This window comes from Mesoplodon densirostris, chromosome 19 (genome assembly GCF_025265405.1).
Source record: "Mesoplodon densirostris isolate mMesDen1 chromosome 19, mMesDen1 primary haplotype, whole genome shotgun sequence".
NCBI classification, from domain to species: Eukaryota; Metazoa; Chordata; class Mammalia; order Artiodactyla; family Ziphiidae; genus Mesoplodon; species Mesoplodon densirostris.
In genome coordinates, this window is record NC_082679.1 from 13,155,374 (window position 1) to 13,172,924 (window position 17,551).

The 17,551-nt window shown below is 55.0% G+C and overlaps 1 protein-coding gene across 1 annotated transcript in view; it reads left to right on the plus strand.

The window, feature by feature from the left end:
• Window positions 1-17,551, plus strand: part of FCGBP (Fc gamma binding protein) — a 46,168-nt gene that overhangs the window by 26,350 nt on the left and 2,267 nt on the right. Inside the window, exons 8-18 of the mRNA XM_060083234.1 lie at window positions 65-650; window positions 759-958; window positions 2,171-2,309; window positions 4,796-5,133; window positions 6,238-6,811; window positions 7,143-7,770; window positions 8,208-8,740; window positions 9,855-10,426; window positions 10,742-11,315; window positions 12,429-12,628; window positions 15,603-15,986. Of these exons, the coding sequence (XP_059939217.1) occupies window positions 65-650; window positions 759-958; window positions 2,171-2,309; window positions 4,796-5,133; window positions 6,238-6,811; window positions 7,143-7,770; window positions 8,208-8,740; window positions 9,855-10,426; window positions 10,742-11,315; window positions 12,429-12,628; window positions 15,603-15,986 (4,728 nt within the window). The remainder of the gene's footprint in view (window positions 1-64; window positions 651-758; window positions 959-2,170; window positions 2,310-4,795; window positions 5,134-6,237; window positions 6,812-7,142; window positions 7,771-8,207; window positions 8,741-9,854; window positions 10,427-10,741; window positions 11,316-12,428; window positions 12,629-15,602; window positions 15,987-17,551) is intronic.

Sequence of the window (17,551 nt, forward strand, 5' to 3'; positions counted from 1 at the left end):
GCTTGATCTAGGGTCTGACCTCTCGAAGTGTACCCTCTGAAGCACAGCATCTCCCACCTCCCAGGTGAATGGTGTGGACAAGAGGCTGCCCATGGTGCTGGCCGAGGGCCGGGTCCGCGCCTCCCAGCATGGCTCAGACGTTGTGATCGAGACTGACTTTGGCCTGCGTGTGGCCTACGACCTCATGTACAATGTGCGGGTCACCATCCCAGGCAACTACTACCAGCAGCTGTGTGGCCTGTGTGGGAACTACAATGGCGACCCCAAGGACGACTTCCAGAAGCCCGACGGCTCACAGGCAGGCAGCTCCAATGAGTTCGGCAGCTCCTGGGAGGAGGCAGTGCCAGGCTCTCCCTGCCTGCCCATCTGCAGGCCCGGCGGGAGCTGTGACACAGAGCCGGAGTGTAAACCTGAGCTGCAGGAGGAATATGAGGAGCAGCAGTTCTGTGGGCTCCTCACCAGCCCCACGGGGCCGCTGGCTGCCTGCCACAAGCTGGTGGACCCCCAGGGTCCCTTGCAAGATTGTGTCTTTGATCTCTGTGTGGGTGGCGGGAACGAGAGCATTCTCTGCAGCAACATTCATGCCTATGTGAGTGCTTGCCAGGCAGCTGGAGGCCACGTCGAACCCTGGAGGACCAAATCTTTCTGTCGTGAGTGAGGGGCGGAGAGGGGAGGGAGGTAGAGGCACAGAAGGGGCAGACCCTGGAACCTGCAGCCTCTCACTCCCAGGGGCTCTGACCCGCACCCCCTCTTTGCAGCGATGCCGTGCCCCCCTAACAGCCACTACGAGCTCTGTGCAGACACCTGCTCCCTGGGCTGCTGGGCACTCAGTGCCCCCCCGCAGTGCCCGGATAGCTGTGCCGAGGGCTGCCAGTGTGACTCCGGCTTCCTCAACAACGGCCAAGCCTGCGTGCCCATCCAGGAATGCGGCTGCTACCACAACGGTGTCTACTACGAGGTAGGGACCTGGTCATCCTGGGCAGAGCTGGGGACTGCAAGCTGGACCCCCCTCCCACTGCCCATTAGCCCCACGGCCTGTCCGCTTGGCCTCCTGAACGTCTCTCCCACCCACTCCTCTTCCCTTCGCCATGGCCCCACCGTGGTCCAAATTTGTCCTCTCCCAGCCCTCACTTTTGCTCCCTCTCGTCTACCATCCCCAAGGTAGCAGGTAAGACCCTTCCAAATAGGACCATAGGTCCTGCAACTTGAAACCATCCCCTGGCTCCCCAGGTCAAGTTTTGGCTTTGTAGCCAGGTCTAGATTTCGTCTCTGTGATACCAGAGGCTAACTCCCTCTGCTTCCCTCTCCCACTCTCTGAGAGTTACTCCTTTTCCTTTGATTTGAGTGTGTGTTTATCTAAAGTTTGTCTCCCTCAAAGGTCTGAAAGCTCTGTGAGGGCAGGAACCCTCTCTGTTTACCTCCTCATATGAATAATAATAGTACTACAGCAAACAGGTGTATGGTGCTTACTATGTGCTGGTTACTGCTTTAAGCGCTGTATGTACAATATATATGAATTTATTTATTTATATATAATACATATACTTTTTATATAATGTTATATATAAACTTTTTATTATAAAAATTTTCACACAGGCAGAAGTCAAGAGAACAGTATAATAAATCTCCATGTACCCATCACTCAGCCTCAAAAATAATCAACATTTTCCCAATCTTATTTCATCGCTACGCCCGTTTCCTCTCCATTCTGGATATTTAAAGGAAATCCTTTTTCATTTCATCTGTACTTTATATGTATTATTAACTCAGTTATACTTTCATAAGTTGGTGCCATTATTACCTGAAACTTACAGATGAGGAAACTGAGACATAACGAGGCTAAGTAATTTGAGCAGAGTGGTGTAACCTGGAAATGGCAGAAACAGGCTTCAGACCCAGGCAATCTGCTCCAGAGCCTTTGCCCTTAATTTCTATGTTTCTCCCATACAGCAGACATTTAGTAGCTATTTTGGAATAAACAAATGAGTGAGTAAATGAATGAAACTGAATGAATGAATAAATTGGGCCCCAAGGCCATGCTGTGCCTTAGACAAGGGGCCACCCTGCTGGAAGATGTCCCTTTTATGTCCTCCAGACCCCTTTATGCCCGGAACACCAAAGTTGCCAGAGTCAGCTCCCAGCCTGATAGCTGCGTCCTCTGTCCCCGCAGCTGGGGCAGACTGTACTCATTGACAACTGCCAGCAGCAGTGCGTGTGCCACGCCGGAAAAGGCCTGCTGTGCCAGGACCACAGCTGCAGTCCAGGGCAGGTGTGCCAGCCCTCGGGAGGCGTCCTGAGCTGCAACAAAGGTGCTGGGTTGGGGCCAGGGCCGGTGTGGCTGGGGTAACAGAGGACAGGGACTCTGGAGCTGAGGGTGATGTGACCCGGCTCTTCACGGTGGGAGGCACAGAGGACTAAGGATTGAGGTCTCAGACCTGGGGACCCCTAGGCTGGGATTCCCAGGGCCAGGGGCAGTAGCCCTTCAGACTGGAAGGCAGGGACTCTTATGGTGGAAACCAGGCTGTGGGAACCCTCAGGGATAGGTTTCCCAGGGCAGATGGCAGAGACCCTCAGTGTAAGGCAGGGACCGGCAAACTTTTTCTCTAATGGGCCAGATGGTAAATATGTAAACTTGCAGGCCATATGGTCTTGGTCACAACTACTCTACTCTGCCTTTGCAGCATGAAGTCAGCTGTGGACTTTATAAGTGAATGGGGTGTGGCTCCAATGAAATTTTATTTACAGAAACCGGCAGCTGGAAGTGTATAGTTTGCTGGCCACTGGTATGCGGGTTTAGGCTTAGGGTTTCAGACACCATCCCCAAGGGGTAGAGGAGACTGGGACCCACAGGGACAGAAAGCAGAGTCCTGAGGTCTAAGGCAGAGACCCCACCAAAGCCAGGGTCTTGAATACAGGACCCACCTCAAGTGAAAAATCAGGATTTATAGGAATACACTCTCAGAGAGGGGACACCTCTCAGGATTAAGTCTAAGCCACAAAGCCACCCCACATGACTGACTTCTCGGGGTGGAGGGCAGAGAATAATTCCCTTATTCCTGAGGATAAAGGGATATACCTCCAGAACTGACTGAGATCTCAGGGCTGATGGGCAGGATATCAGGGACTCCCAGGGACCGGAGTATCTTGGTCAGAGTCCAACAGGAGACAAAAGCCACACAGTAGGGCCTCCCTGGTGGCGCAGTGGTTGAGAGTCCGCCTGCCGATGCAGGGGATACGGGTTCGTGCCCCGATCTGGGAGGATCCCATATGCCGCGGAGCGGCTGGGCCCGTGAGCCATGGCCGCTGGGCCTGCGCATCCGGAGCCTGTGCTCCGCAACGGGAGAGGCCACGACAGTGAGAGGCCCGCATACCGCAAAAAGAAAAATAAATAAATAAATAAATAAATAAAAGCCACACAGTAGCTTAAATAGGGAAAGTTTAATAGAATTCTTTGCTTGTAATAGGGATTGACTACTAAGGGATAAAAAGAACGCCAATGAACACAGGAAGAGCAGATATAGGGAGCAGCCCCTGCCCCCAAATGTTACAGCAGAGCACCTAAGGAAGAGAGGAATTGGGAAGACGGCCCCCACTCCAAGGCTGAGAGGCAGATCTCGTTGGAGGGTAGCAGAGAGATTGTGCAGGCTGAGCTGGAAGGTGGGAAAGCCCCCACTGGGGTGCTGGCAAAACTCACTGGGAGGCCACCTGCCGGGGTGCCTGAGTGACTCGCTGGGAAACCAGCTGGGGCCAGTGAACCTCACCGAGTGGGTGTCCCCCAGGCTGCTGGCCCTGCTTGCCACCAGGAGCCTGGAGAGCAAAGCCCACTGGAAGCAGAGGAGCCCCTTCCTCCTTCCTCCAGCACCTTCTGCTGACAAAGCCTAACTTTATTGGTGGATTTGGAGCTAAGGGGCAGTCAACTGAAAACTGGCACAGGGGGAGAGAGAAGGAAGTTTTAAGGCTGGGGTCTTGGGCACAGGGGTTCCAAAAGCTGGGTTCACAGATTCAGTGGCCCTAGGAACAGTCTTGGACAAAGAGACCCTCGGAGGTAGGGCCTGAGAAATGAGATCCCCCAAGGCCAGGGTCTTAGGCACAGCAACCCCAGGGAGATAGAATCTTGCACAGAGGGATTGCCAGGCTATGAGACTCAGATACAGGGACTCTGGGGTCAGGGTCTCAAATGGTGGGACCTCTGGGGTTAGTTTCTCATCAGGAAGTTCCTGCAGTACCTTGGTCTTGGGCACAGAGACCTCCAGGACCTGGGTCTCAGGTGTGGTGGCCCCCAGGAGGCTGGCATCTCAGGTGTGGGGGAACCCGGGCCCGAGGTCTTGGACACAGAGAACCCTGGGCTGTGGATGTCCTCATGGATGCCCACAGGGCTGACATCACAGACACAGGGACTCCTGTGTCTCTGGTCTCAGACCTCGGTCCTCTGGGGCTGAGATCTCAAGCAAGGGGACCCCAGAGCCTGGGTGTCAGATGTAGGGACCCTAGGACCTGAGTCCTGGCTGCAAGGACCTTGGGGCCTGGGTCTCAGACAACAAACAGCAGGGCCTGGGTCTCAGATGTGGGGACCTTTGACAGGGTCTTGGACACAGAGTTTCAGACGTGGAGGGGTGCCCAGGGCCAGAAATGGCAGACCGTAGGGCCTGCATCTCAGATGGGAGGAACCTGGAATCTGGTCTCACCCCCAGGTGCCCTTAGAGCCAGTATCCCTTGCACAGACTGGGGCAGATGCTGGGAAGTAGCTGGCCGTATGCTTGGCAGCCCCTCAAGGTCCTCTCTCCTCTGCCCCCAGACCCGTGCCATGGTGTGACGTGTCAGCCACAGGAGACATGCCAGGAGAAGAATGGCCAGGGTGTGTGCATGCCCAACTACGAGGCCACGTGTTGGCTGTGGGGTGACCCACACTACCAGTCTTTCGATGGCTGGAACTTTGACTTCCAGGGTACTTGTAACTATGTGCTGGCATCAACCAGCTGCCCAGGGAGCAGTGCCCAGGGCCTGACATCCTTCACTGTCACCACCAAGAATGAGAACCGGGGCAACCCCTCTGTGTCCTTCGTGAGGCTGGTCACCGTGACCACCCTCAACACCAACATCTCCATCCACAAAGGCGAGATTGGCAAAGTCCGGGTAAGGATGGCCCCTGAGCCCCCAGGTAGGGTGGGAAGGGTCCTGCCAGCCACAGTTAGGAGCTCAGTGCTCTCTCTCTTCACTTAGGCCTGAAACAAAATGGCAGCAAGAGCAATAATAATTACAACAAAAACATCAGCCCTCTATTGGGAATTAAATGAGCCTAGCCCTTTGTTAAGGGCTTTAATGTAGGGCTTAAATTTTGCCTTTTTAGAATTTGCCTTTTTAGAGATCCGGGTTTGAATCCAGGCTCTCCTTATGAGCTGTGTGATGTTGGGCAAATGACTTGACTTGGTGGGCCTCAGTTTCCTCATCTGTGAAATGGGGATCATAGCAGGCCCTGCCCCACAGTGAGGTGATGCATGTAAAGTGCTCAGCTGAGGGTCTGACCCAGGTAAGCACCCTTGATTGTTTGTGAGGGAACAAATGAGAGGCCCAGAGCCTCCGACATGAAGAGAAATTGGGAGAGATGGAGAGAGAGATGGACTGCCCAGAATAATGGAGATGCAGATTAATGGCAGCTCACAGGGAGAGAATGAGGTATGGAACAGAGCAGGCCCTCAATAAACGATGGTGAGTGGAAGAAATGCCCAGACACACAGAGATGCACAGGAGATGATGAGAGAGGGAGGGACTAGGTGAATGAGACCCAGAGAAAGACCCAGAGAGATAGACCCAGAGAGAGAATGTCACACACACACACACACACACACAGATGCAGAGAGAGATAGTGCACAAGTGAGAGAGACACAGAGAAGGGAGGGGGCCCAGAGAGAGAGACAAAGTGAAACTCATAGAGAATCCAGAGAGAGAGAGATAGGTCTAGATGTAGAAAGAGGGAGAGAAATAGAGAGAGAGAGATGAGGGAGGGAGACAAAGATCAAAAGAGAAACCCAGAAAAAGCAGCAGAGTGGGCTTTCATTCTCCAGGGCCTGGACTAGAGCAGATGTCCATGTTTGTCAAATGACTATATGACCAGCAGTCACGGGGAAGGCCTTGGCAGCTCCCAGCCACGGCAGGACGAGCGAGGGAGGCAGGGGGCCAGAGCTGGGCCTCGGCATCTCCAGTGACCTGTGTTTGCCTCCCTTCCCCCTCTTCCCCCAGGTGAACGGCGTGCTGACGGCATTGCCTGTCTCTGTGGCCGGTGGGCGGCTTTCAGTCACCCAGGGCGCATCGAGAGCGGTGCTGGCCACCGACTTCGGGCTGCGGGTCAGCTATGACTGGGATTGGCGAGTGGAGGTGACGCTGCCCAGTAGCTATCATGGTGCGGTGTGTGGGCTCTGTGGGAACATGGACTCTAACCCCAGCAACGACCAAGCCTTCCCTAACAGCACGCTGGCTCCCTCCATACCCGTCTGGGGCGGCAGCTGGCGGGTTCCAGGCTGGGACCCACTGTGCTGGGATGAATGTCAGGGGTCCTGCCCAACATGCGCCGAGGACCAACTAGAGGAGTACAGGGGACCCGGCTTCTGTGGACCCCTGGCCCCTGGCTCCGGAGGCCCCTTTGCTGCCTGCCATGCCCACGTGGCCCCTGATAGCTTCTTCAAGGGCTGCGTTCTGGATGTCTGCCTGGGCGGTGGGGCCCAGGACATACTTTGCCAGGCTCTGGCTGCCTATGCCGCTGCCTGCCAGGCTGCTGGGATTGTCATTAAGGACTGGAGGACGCAGGCCGGCTGCGGTGAGTGTTGGGGGACAGAGCAGAAGCTGGGGGCAGGGGTCCTGTCTCTTTGGGGCTGGTTTGGTTTCACTCCAGTCCTTCTGGGTCTGTTTGTTTGGTTTTTTCTCTCTGTCTCTCTGTTTTTGTTTTTGTCTCTCAGTCTCTTGGTGCTTGTCTCTGTGTCTCCCTTTGATTGTCTCTCATCCTCTCTCTCCCTGTCTCTGGGTCTTTCGTTGTCTCCTGCTCTATCTCTCGTGGTTTCTGTCTGTCTCCTCCTACCCTATCCTCAGACCCCACCTCCTGACACCATTCTCTTCCTTTCTTTCCCTCCCACTCCTTCATCCACCCACAGAGCTCCCCTGCCCAGAAAACAGCCACTACGAGCTCTGTGGCCCACCTTGCCCAGCCAGCTGCCCGTCTCCTGCACCCCCCACCGCCGTTGCCCCATGTGAGGGCCCCTGCACCGAGGGCTGCCAGTGTGACTCAGGCTTCGTGTTGAGCGCCGACCGCTGCGTTCCCCTGGATGGTGGCTGCGGCTGCTGGGCCAACGGCACTTACCACGAGGCAGGCAGCGAGTTTTGGGCTGATACCACCTGCTCCCAGCGATGCCACTGCGGGCCTGGCGGTGGCTCACTGGTCTGCAAGCCTGCCAGCTGTGGGCTAGGTGAAGAGTGTGCCCTACTGCCCTCAGGCCAGCATGGCTGCCACCCTATCAGCACAGCTCAGTGTCAGGCCTGGGGTGACCCCCATTACATTACCTTGGATGGGCACCGATTCGAATTCCAAGGCACCTGCGAGTACCTGCTGAGTATGCCCTGCCACAGACCACCCGCGGGGGTAGAGAACTTCACGGTCACTGTAGCCAATGAGCACCGGGGCAGCCAGGCCGTCAGTTACACCCGCACTGTCACCCTGCACATCTACGGCCACAGCTTCACCCTCAGTGCCCGCAGGCCCCGACAGCTGCAGGTGAGGGGTCAGTGGGCCAGGCAAGAGCATGTGCCAGCCCTGAAGTTGCCTGGGACAGTTAGGGGTCTGCCACTACTCTGATTGCCTTTCACAGGTTAACAGGGCAGATGGAGGGATCGAGAGAGAGCATAGGCCTTGGAGCTGGATGGCTTGGAGTAGTGGCTTCCCCATCTCTGAGCCTTAGTTTATTCCTCTGTAAAATGGGTCTAAGAACTACCTGCTTTGGAGGGCAGTGTGAGGAGCCAGTGACATCATGCCTATAGTCGCTCATTATTAGTACTACTATTATAATTACAAGGGGGGAGGTCACGTGCACAAGGACCCTACCCGCCACCCCCACCCCCCACCCCACCCCACCCCGCCACTAGATAGTGGAGTCTGGATTCGAACCTGTGTCTGCGACGTTCACCACCCCAACTCCCACCCCGACCCTGTAGGTGGACGGCAGGCTGGTGGCGCTGCCCTTCCAGCTGGACTCGCGCCTGCGCGCATACCTGAGCGGCGCCGACGTGGTGGTGACCACGGCCACGGTAATCTCGCTGGCTTTCGACGGAGACAACAACCTGCGCCTGCGCGTGCCGGCGGCGTACGCGGGCGCCCTTTGTGGCCTGTGCGGGAACTACAACCAGAACCCCAACGACGATCTGAATGCGGTGGGCGGGAACCCGGACGGCTGGCAAGTGGGCGGCGCCGAGGGCTGCGGGGAGTGCGTGCCCGGGCCGTGCCCGCAGCCCTGCACGCAGGAGCAGCAGGAGGCCTTCGGCGGCCCGGACGCCTGCGGCGTGATCTCTGCCCCCGACGGCCCGCTGGCTCCTTGCCACAGCCTCGTGCCGCCCACGCAGTACTTCCAGGGCTGCTTGCTGGACGCCTGCCAGGCTCAGGGCCATCCGGGAGGCCTCTGCCCTGCCGTGGCCGCCTATGTTGCAGCCTGCCAGGCCGTTGGGGCCCAGCTCGGCGAGTGGAGGCGGCCGGACTTCTGTCGTGAGTACTGATCCATGCATGGGCCGCATAGCTGCGGTCATCCCCTCCTCCCCACTTCCCAGGGCTCTAAGACAAGAGCCTTCTCCTCGGTGGGGCTTAGGCACCACCCTGCCTCCCCTGAGCCCAGATATCTCCTGTGAAAGAAACACCTTGGCGTTCACACACTGAAATATACCAGGTCACATACTACCACATACTGCAGTGGTAGAGACTCAGATACACGTGGTAGATACACGTGGTTGATACGCGTCCTGAGTACCCTCTCAGGATTCATGCGCTCAGATAGACTGGGGTGGCTGACCCTGTCCAAGCTACACAGCTAGATAACACCTGGTCAGGTAGATTCTCTCAGCTACCCCTGGTCAGAGAGACCTAGAGAGTTACACCTGGTCAGATGCCCCTAGACGGTTTTAAACAAGGAAATACACAGGGTTGGATAGAACTGGTCCCATAACCTCAGACAGAGACTCCTCTGGTTAGAGACACTTGATCACATTTACACTTGAGACACACTTAGGCGGATATACCCACGTAGAATCAGGACCCTGACATAGCCCCAGGCAGATACATGCAGATTCATGGTCAGATAGTCCTGGGCAGTTCCCCTCAGACAGATCTCCTGGTCAGATTTATCCTGTCAGCTTCACCCAGTCCACATACACGTGGTCAGAGTCACACACTGACAGACCCTGTCATCGAGACCGTGAGAGGCTCCAGGTCAGACGTTGACAGTCAGGCATACTCGTGTGGGTTCATACCCCAGGGTACATCTGGGCCCACACCCCGGCCAGATTCACACCCTGAGACACAGTTCGTTCCTGCATATCTTGGTCAGATATATGGGGTTGGATTCACCCAGTCAGATCGACTCGATCTTTAGAAACACTTGATCCGGTTGACACACTACCTGGGCAGAGAGACCCCAGATCCCCACACTGAAGCCCCCTGTTAGATGTAGTGGATCAGACACCCTGCTCAGATCCCCGGACAGATTCACTCACGAAATATGCTCAGGCAGAACATACAGATCCACCTGGGCAGGTTCTCCCGCCCTGTGCCTCCCCTGTGGCCCTCCCTCGTGCCTGCCTGGCTCATTCCCCTCTTGTCCCCACAGCCCTCCAGTGCCCAACCCACAGTCACTACAAGCTCTGTGGTGACTCCTGCCCTGTGAGCTGCCCGAGCCTCTCAGCACCCGAGGGCTGCGAATCCACCTGCCGGGAGGGCTGTGTCTGCGACGCTGGCTTTGTGCTTAGTGGAGACACCTGCGTGCCTGTGGGCGAGTGCGGCTGCCTCCACGAGGGCCGCTACTACCCGCTGGGCAAGGACTTCTACCCGGGTCCTGAGTGTGAGCGGCGCTGCGAGTGTGGGCCGGGCGGCCAGGTCAGCTGCCAGGAGGGCGCGGCCTGCGGGCCCTATGAGGAGTGCCGGTTACAGGACGGCGTCCAGGCCTGTCGCCCTACAGGCTGTGGCCGCTGCCTGGCCAACGGGGGCGTCCACTACATTACCCTCGACGGCCGTGCCTATGACCTGCATGGCTCCTGCTCCTATATCTTGGCCCAGGTCTGCCACCCACAGCCTGGGGACGAGGACTTTACCATTGTGCTTGAGAAGAATGCGGCTGGAGATCCCCAGCGTCTGGTGGTTACTGTGGCTGGCCAGGTTGTGGGCCTGGCTCGAGGGCTGCAGGTAAGTGGACGTGGCCTTGCCCTGGGGGTCTGAGGGCAACCTGGCCCCACCTTGGGGGCTCTGAGGGGGACAGGGCCCACCCTGGGGGTTTTGAGCGAGATATGACCCCTCCCCACGGGGGACTGAACGAGACACAGCGCTGCCCTGGGGTCTCTGAGGGGGACACGACCCTGCCCTGGGAAGTCTCGGGGGGACATGGCCCCACCCCAGTGTGACTGAGAGAGAGACAGCTGCATCCTGGGAGTCTGAGGGAACTGCCTTACCTGCCTTACCTGTGCTTCTGTGAGTCCCTGACGCATCTGACCCTCCATCCAGGTCACTGTGGACGGCGAGGCCGTAGCCCTGCCTGTGGCTGTGGGCCACGTGCGGGTGACTGCCGAGGGCCGGAACATGATTCTGCAGACCACCAAGGAGCTGCGTCTTCTCTTTGACGGCGATGCCCACGTCCTCATATCCATCCCTAGCCCCTTCCATGACCGGCTTTGTGGCCTCTGTGGGAACTTCAACGGCAACTGGAGTGATGACTTTGTCCTGCCCAGTGGCGCCATGGCCCCCAGCGTGGATGCCTTTGGAGCCGCATGGCGGGCGCCCGGCTCCTCCCAGGGCTGTGGCGAAGGCTGCGGGCCCCAGGGCTGCCCCCTGTGCTCAGCAGAGGAGACGGCGCCGCATGAGAGCCTTGAGGCCTGCGGGCGGCTCCGGGATGCCAAGGGCCCCTTCTCGGCCTGCCATGCGGCTCTGAGCCCCTCTGAGTACTTCCGCCAGTGCGTGTATGACCTCTGTGCCCAGAAGGGCAACAGTGCTGCCCTCTGCAGCAGCCTGTCAGCCTACACAGCGGCCTGCCAGGCAGCTGGCGTGGCCGTGAAGCCCTGGAGAACAGACAGCTTCTGCCGTGAGTGTCCATGGGCCCCTGGGAGGACTTCAGCCCAGGCTCGGGGGGCACCCTCTGGCCTGCTCCCTGTCCTGTCTGCATCTCAGGAGCAGTCCCCAGCTCCTCCCACAGCGCACCCTGCTGGCTTCCCTCCTGCCTGGCTGACTGGCCCTTCTCATACTCCTTTCAGGGCCCCGCTCTCCTGAGACCTCAGATACAGTTCTTCTCAAGGCCCATCCTGAACCTTTTTTGTGGTGACCTTGGAGGGTGGGTCGGGCAGGTCAGAAGCTCACACAATAAAGCCTGAGTCTGTGGCTCACCCAGTTCCTCCAGGATGGGACCACAGCCCCTCAGATCCTTTAAGACAAGGCTTCAGCTCCCTCAGACGCCCAGCCCAAGACTGTACCTCTTAGATACCCCCAGTTAGGGCTTATCTGTTTCCTTCAAACCCCCAGGACAGGGCCATGTCTCCTTGGACTCTCCTGGACAAGGCAGTGGCCACTCATACCCCCAGGGCAGGGCTGTGTCTCCTTCATTCTCCTCAGCGTAGGACCTACATCCAGGCCCATACCTACCCTTATAGCCTTAGATTTGTCCTCGGTGCTGGCAGTAGACACTGTCTGTCTCCATGTCTCACCTCTCTCCTGACTGCCGGCCTCATGGGTCCAGTGACCTCCTGGACACTTTCCACTTGATGTCCTCAGGGTCCCTCACACACCTCCTGTGTTCTATATGACATCAGCATTTCACCCCAAACCTGATCCTCCTATTCCTTGATCCTGGTCCTCATCATGGGGCAGCCACACCATCCACCAGTTGCTTAGCCAGAGCCCAGACCCTCACTCTGGTTACTTCCCCTGGATCCTCACAGCTCCCATCCTGGCCCTGACCCCTCTGCCTGTGCTTCCCGCATCCTGGCCTGACCTTCTGTCTGTATTTCCCCAATGCAGCCCTGATCACACTGGGCCATCACTATCTGTCCCACTGACATGAGCTCCATAGGGCAGGGCCTGGAGCTGTCTTCATTGCTGTATCCCCAGCACCGGCAGCCCAGAGCTGGGTGTGCAGTAGGCCCCATTCATTATTCAGTGGCTGTGTGTAGGCGTGACCCCACCCTGCCTTCTCTCTCCGCAGCGCTCCAGTGCCCTGCCCACAGCCACTACTCCATCTGCACGCGCTCCTGCCAGGGCTCCTGTGCCGCTCTCTCTGGCCTCACGGGCTGTACCACCCGCTGCTTTGAGGGCTGTGAGTGTGACGACCGCTTCCTGCTGTCCCAAGGTGTCTGCATCCCTGTCCAAGACTGTGGCTGCACCCATGACGGCCGATACTTGCCAGTAAGCAGGAGCTTGAGATGAGCAGGGAGGGTGGAGGAGCTTGAGGGGGACTCAGAGTTTCTGTGCTGACCCCCTCGAGCATGGGGACAGAGAGGCTGCCACCACTTCCCTGCTGTGTGACTCAATGTTAGTAACGTCCCTGTAATAGTTTCCTGTGGCTGCTGTGACGAATGACCACAACTCGGTGCCTTAAAACAAGAGAAATTTATTCTCTCACAGTTCTGGAGACCAGAAGACAGAAATCAGGATAACTGGGGCAAGATGTCAGCAGGGCGGCACTCCCTCCAGAGGCTCTAGGGGAAAACCTGTTCCTTGCCTCTCCCATCGTTTGGTGGCTGCAGGCATTCCTTGGCTTATGGCCACGTCACTCCAATTTCTGCTTCCATGTTGCATTTCTCCTCCTCTTCTATACGTGTCATAAAATTTTGCTCTGGCTCCTTCTTATAAGGATACACTTGATTGTATTTAAGGCCCACCCAGGATAATTTCAGCATCTCAAGATTCTTAATCACAACTGCAAACACCCTTTTTCCATATAAGGTAACATTTACTGGGTCTAGGACCTGATGTCTTTGGGGTGGCCATTATCAGGCCTACTACAGTCTGCTTCCTGAGCCTCATTTTCTCCATCTGTAAAATGAGGTTAATCATCATCCTTGCACCATAGGTGTCTGAGGAAGCGGGGGTGATTGTGCTTAAAAGGCACCCACGGAGCACTGGGCCTCACCCTCCATGTTCATCACACTCAGTAAAAATAATAGTAATTTATAGCAGCACAGCTACAGTCATTTAATAATGGGAATCAAAAGTTAATAGTTGATTTACTTTTGTGATTGATATTTTTTGAGCTCTTACTATGCACCAAGTTTGTTACAGACGTCATTTGATAGTCACAGCAATTCTACGAGACACGTACTATTGTTATTTTCCCCATTTTATGGATGACAGAGAGAAGTCAGCCCAAGGCTACCCATTAGCAAGTGGGGAGTCTGAGATGCACACCCCAGCAGCCTGGGCTCACCTTCTGAACTACTAGGCTGTCCTGCTTCTTCAAAAGCATATTTATCAAATAAAGGACAGATGGATTACCACATCCCTTCCCCGTTCCTCCCAGTTTTATTAACGGCAGAAAGGTAGGCTAGAGTGTCTAGAAGTGCAGGACTTCTGCGGAAGAAGATGCCAAACTACTACTCCTTCCTTCAGGCCTCACTGCTTACAGGAAGCCCTCTCTGATCCCCTAGGCTGGGTTAGGGTCCTCCTCTGGACTCCCACAGACCCCTGTGCTTCCCCATGCCAGCCTTGACCACTCTGCCTGTGCTAGAAGGTTTCTTGGATTTGTGGGTCTGATATTCAGGGGAGAGGTCTGGTCTGGAGACATAAATGTGGGAGTCATCAGTATAGAGATGATAATTTTTTTTAATCAAATGTATTCATTTTGTTTAAAGTTCTCAAACTTTTATTTATTTATTTATTTGTTTGTTTGTTTATTTTGCGGTACGCGGGCCTCTCACTGCTGTGGCCTCTCCCGCTGCGGAGCACAGGCTCCGGACGCACAGGCTCAGCGGCCATGGCTCACGGGCCCAGCCGCTCCACGGCATGTGGGATCTTCCTGGACCGGGGCACAAACCCATGTCCCCTGAGTCAGCAGGTGGTCTCTCAACCACTGTGCCACCAGGGAAGCCCTCAAACTTTTATTTTTAAATAATTCGAATTTAAGAAAAATTGCAAGAATAGTACAAAGAACTCCTGCCTACCCTTTACTCAAGTACTTCGAATGTTGACCATTTTTGCCACTTTATCATCCCCTCTCTCTCTCTCTCTCTCTCTCTCTCTCTCTCTCTCTCTCTCTCTCTCTATATATATATATATATATATATATATATATATATATATATATATATATATATATATATATATATATATATTTGTATGCATACACACATACTGCTTTTTCTGCACCATGTGAGGGTATGATGCATAGTACCCCTTTACCCCTAAATACTTTTGCAAGGATTTCTTAAGAATAAAAAACTCATTTGATCTGACCACAATACAATTCAAAGTCAGAAAATTAATACTGACTTGATGCTGTTATCTAACGTAAAGGTTTTATTTGAATTTCACCTGTTGGCCCAATAATGGTCTCTATAACAATTACCCCCACCTGACCCACACCCTGGGCCAGGGTACAGCTGAGGATCAGACACTGCTTTTAGTCTTCATGAGATTTGGTGAGATCACCAGGTAGTAAATGGTAGGTAGAGAAAGAATAGGTCTGAGGACTAAGCCCTGGGCAGGATAGTGTTCAGGATTTGGGAGGTGAGGAGGAACTTGAAAATGCAGTGAAGAAAGAACAGCCAGTCAGGAGAAAACCAGGAGAAAGTCCATTTCCTGGAATTGGGTTTCCAGAGCCCTCTTGTTCTAGGCTGGGGGTGCCAGAACTCTGGAATATCTCCAGTGCCCACTCCTACCTGTCTCAGTTAGCTTTTGCTGGGTTGCAAACCACCCCCAAAACATAGTGGCTTAAAACAATGGTTTGTTTAGTTCACAATTCTGCAGCTCTACAGTTTGGGCTGGGATCAGCAGGGCAGTTCTTCTGCCATCCCCTGGGCTCACTCATACATCTGTGGTCCCCCAGTGGGTCAGCTGAGGGCTGGCTGTCTCTCTTCCACGGGGTCTCTCATACTCAGGCAGACTAGCCTGTGGTGTCTGGGAAGGGTTCCGAGAAAGAGAGGAAACCTGTAAGGTCTCTTGAGGTCCAGGCTTGAGCCTGGCCCAGCGTTGCTTCTGCTGCATTGTAATAACCAAGGCATAGTCTTAAGGCCAGCCCAGATTTGTGAGGAAGGGGAAATAAACTCCATTTCTTAATGGGAGCTGCTGCAAAGTCACTCTGCATGGATCCAGAGGGTGGAAGGGTTGTGTCTGTTTTTGCAGTCCACCACACCACTCTAACCTGGCCCCTTTCTGTGCACAGGTGAACTCCTCCCTGCTGACCTCAGACTGCAGCGAGCGCTGTTCCTGCTCCTCAAGCACCGGCCTGACGTGCCAGGCGGCCAGCTGTCCGCCAGGCCGCGTATGCGAGGTCCAGGCTGGGGTCCGGGACTGCTGGGTCTCCCGTGGCCACTGTTCCCTCTCTGTGGATGCCAACCTCACCACCTTCGATGGGGCCCGCAGTGCCGTCAGCTCCCCCGGCATCCACGAGCTCTCTTTCCGCTGCCCAGGACTACAGGAGACCATCCCGTGGTACCGTGTGGTCGCTGATGTCTGGCCCTGCAATGGCAAAGCCGAAGTTCTGGGCCCGGTTCACATCTTCTTCCAGGATGGACTGGTGACTGTGACCCGAAACAAGGGCGTGTGGGTAAGCCTGGACACAGGGGGCATGTCTACCCCGGGCTTTGTTCTTCCTGTTGCAGTGTCCCTACATTCCTGGCAGCCCATCTGTCTTGCTGTCTGTTTTCTTTACAGATCTCTGCAGTTTGTTTCTCTGGATTTCTGTTTGTGTCAGTACTTCAGGCTTAGTCCCTCTATTCTGGCTGAGCTCTTGAAGAGCAAAAACACATTCAAGTAACTCACTAGTTTTGATTTTAGTGTTAATCCAGACTCTGTTGTTTGCAAGTGACAGAAAACCAAATTCAGAGTGCCTTGAGTAAAAATGAATGGATTGGCCCACATAACTAGAAAATCCAGGGACAGAGCCTCAGGAGTGGCTGGATCCAGGTGCCTGGCAGTGTCATCGGGACTTGTACCTCTGTGTTTTAGACTTGCTGTCCACCAAATCAGCTTCATTCTCTGTGACTCCCCACAACATACTCATGGGACAGGGACTATTATTATCCCCATTTTACACAGAGGGGAAACTAGGGCCCCAAAAGTGACATCATTTACCCAAGTCACTCAGAGCGTACCCGGGAGATCCAGGCTTTGAACCCACCGGCACCCAGGCTCGGAACCACTTTGATGGAAATGGAGTATGGTGGTGACTGTGTGGATATAAGGGACCAAGATGGACTCCAGGTGCAGTGCTCAGTGGGAACATCCTTTGGACTCTATCAATTCCAGGCCACTCGACCCTTCCCTCAGCCGTCTTTCAGCTTGCTCTTAGGGCCCCCTCAGGCCTGTCATTGTTTGCCTCATGAGTCCCTTCCAGCCCCAGTGGGTTCTCCCTTCTGCCCCTTGGCTTCTGTTGACTTACCACTGCCCTGCATTTGCCAAACCCCACAGTTCTCGCCACCCCAATTCCAAATTTCTAGAGAGAGAATCTGGCCGAACTGAGGGCTGATGCTGACTCGGAGTCTAATCAGCCATGGCCCAAGTAATAGAGCCTAAGACCCAAACACAGATGTCAGGCTGCCCTAAAGTTCCCATGTCTCTGTTTCCATGACCTGTTCATTGATTGCAGAAACATCCACTGGTGTCTTCTGGGTCTAGTGGGGCGATAAAGCCAATGCTCCACACACTCCTCCCCCAATGAATGGTCTGTCTACGTCCCTCCACTAAGGCATCGAGATGGTCCAAGACTCAGCCCTTCTGAAAGCAGGAAAGCTTGAGTTCTCTTGTTAGTGTAATCTGGACCAGTCACTCTTTTTCTCTGGCCCTCTGCTTGATCCATAATTCAGGTGAACAGACCCCTACTCTTGACCTTCCCTTGCTCCTTTATCAAGAAGCGATTCTCTACACAGCAGATGTTCTAAAAATGTGAATCAGATCAGGGCATTCTGCTGCTTAAAACTCTACAGTGACTTCCCAGAACAACATTCCAAACTCAAGCCACCTCCCTTCCATGGCCTTGTGTGATCGGACTGCTGCCAGCCTCACCAACCTCATTTCCTACAACCCCTTCCCTCATTGGCTGTGCTGATAATAGGCCAAGCTGGCCTTTATTCTATTCATACAGTAGAGCAAGCTTGTTCCCACCTCGGGACC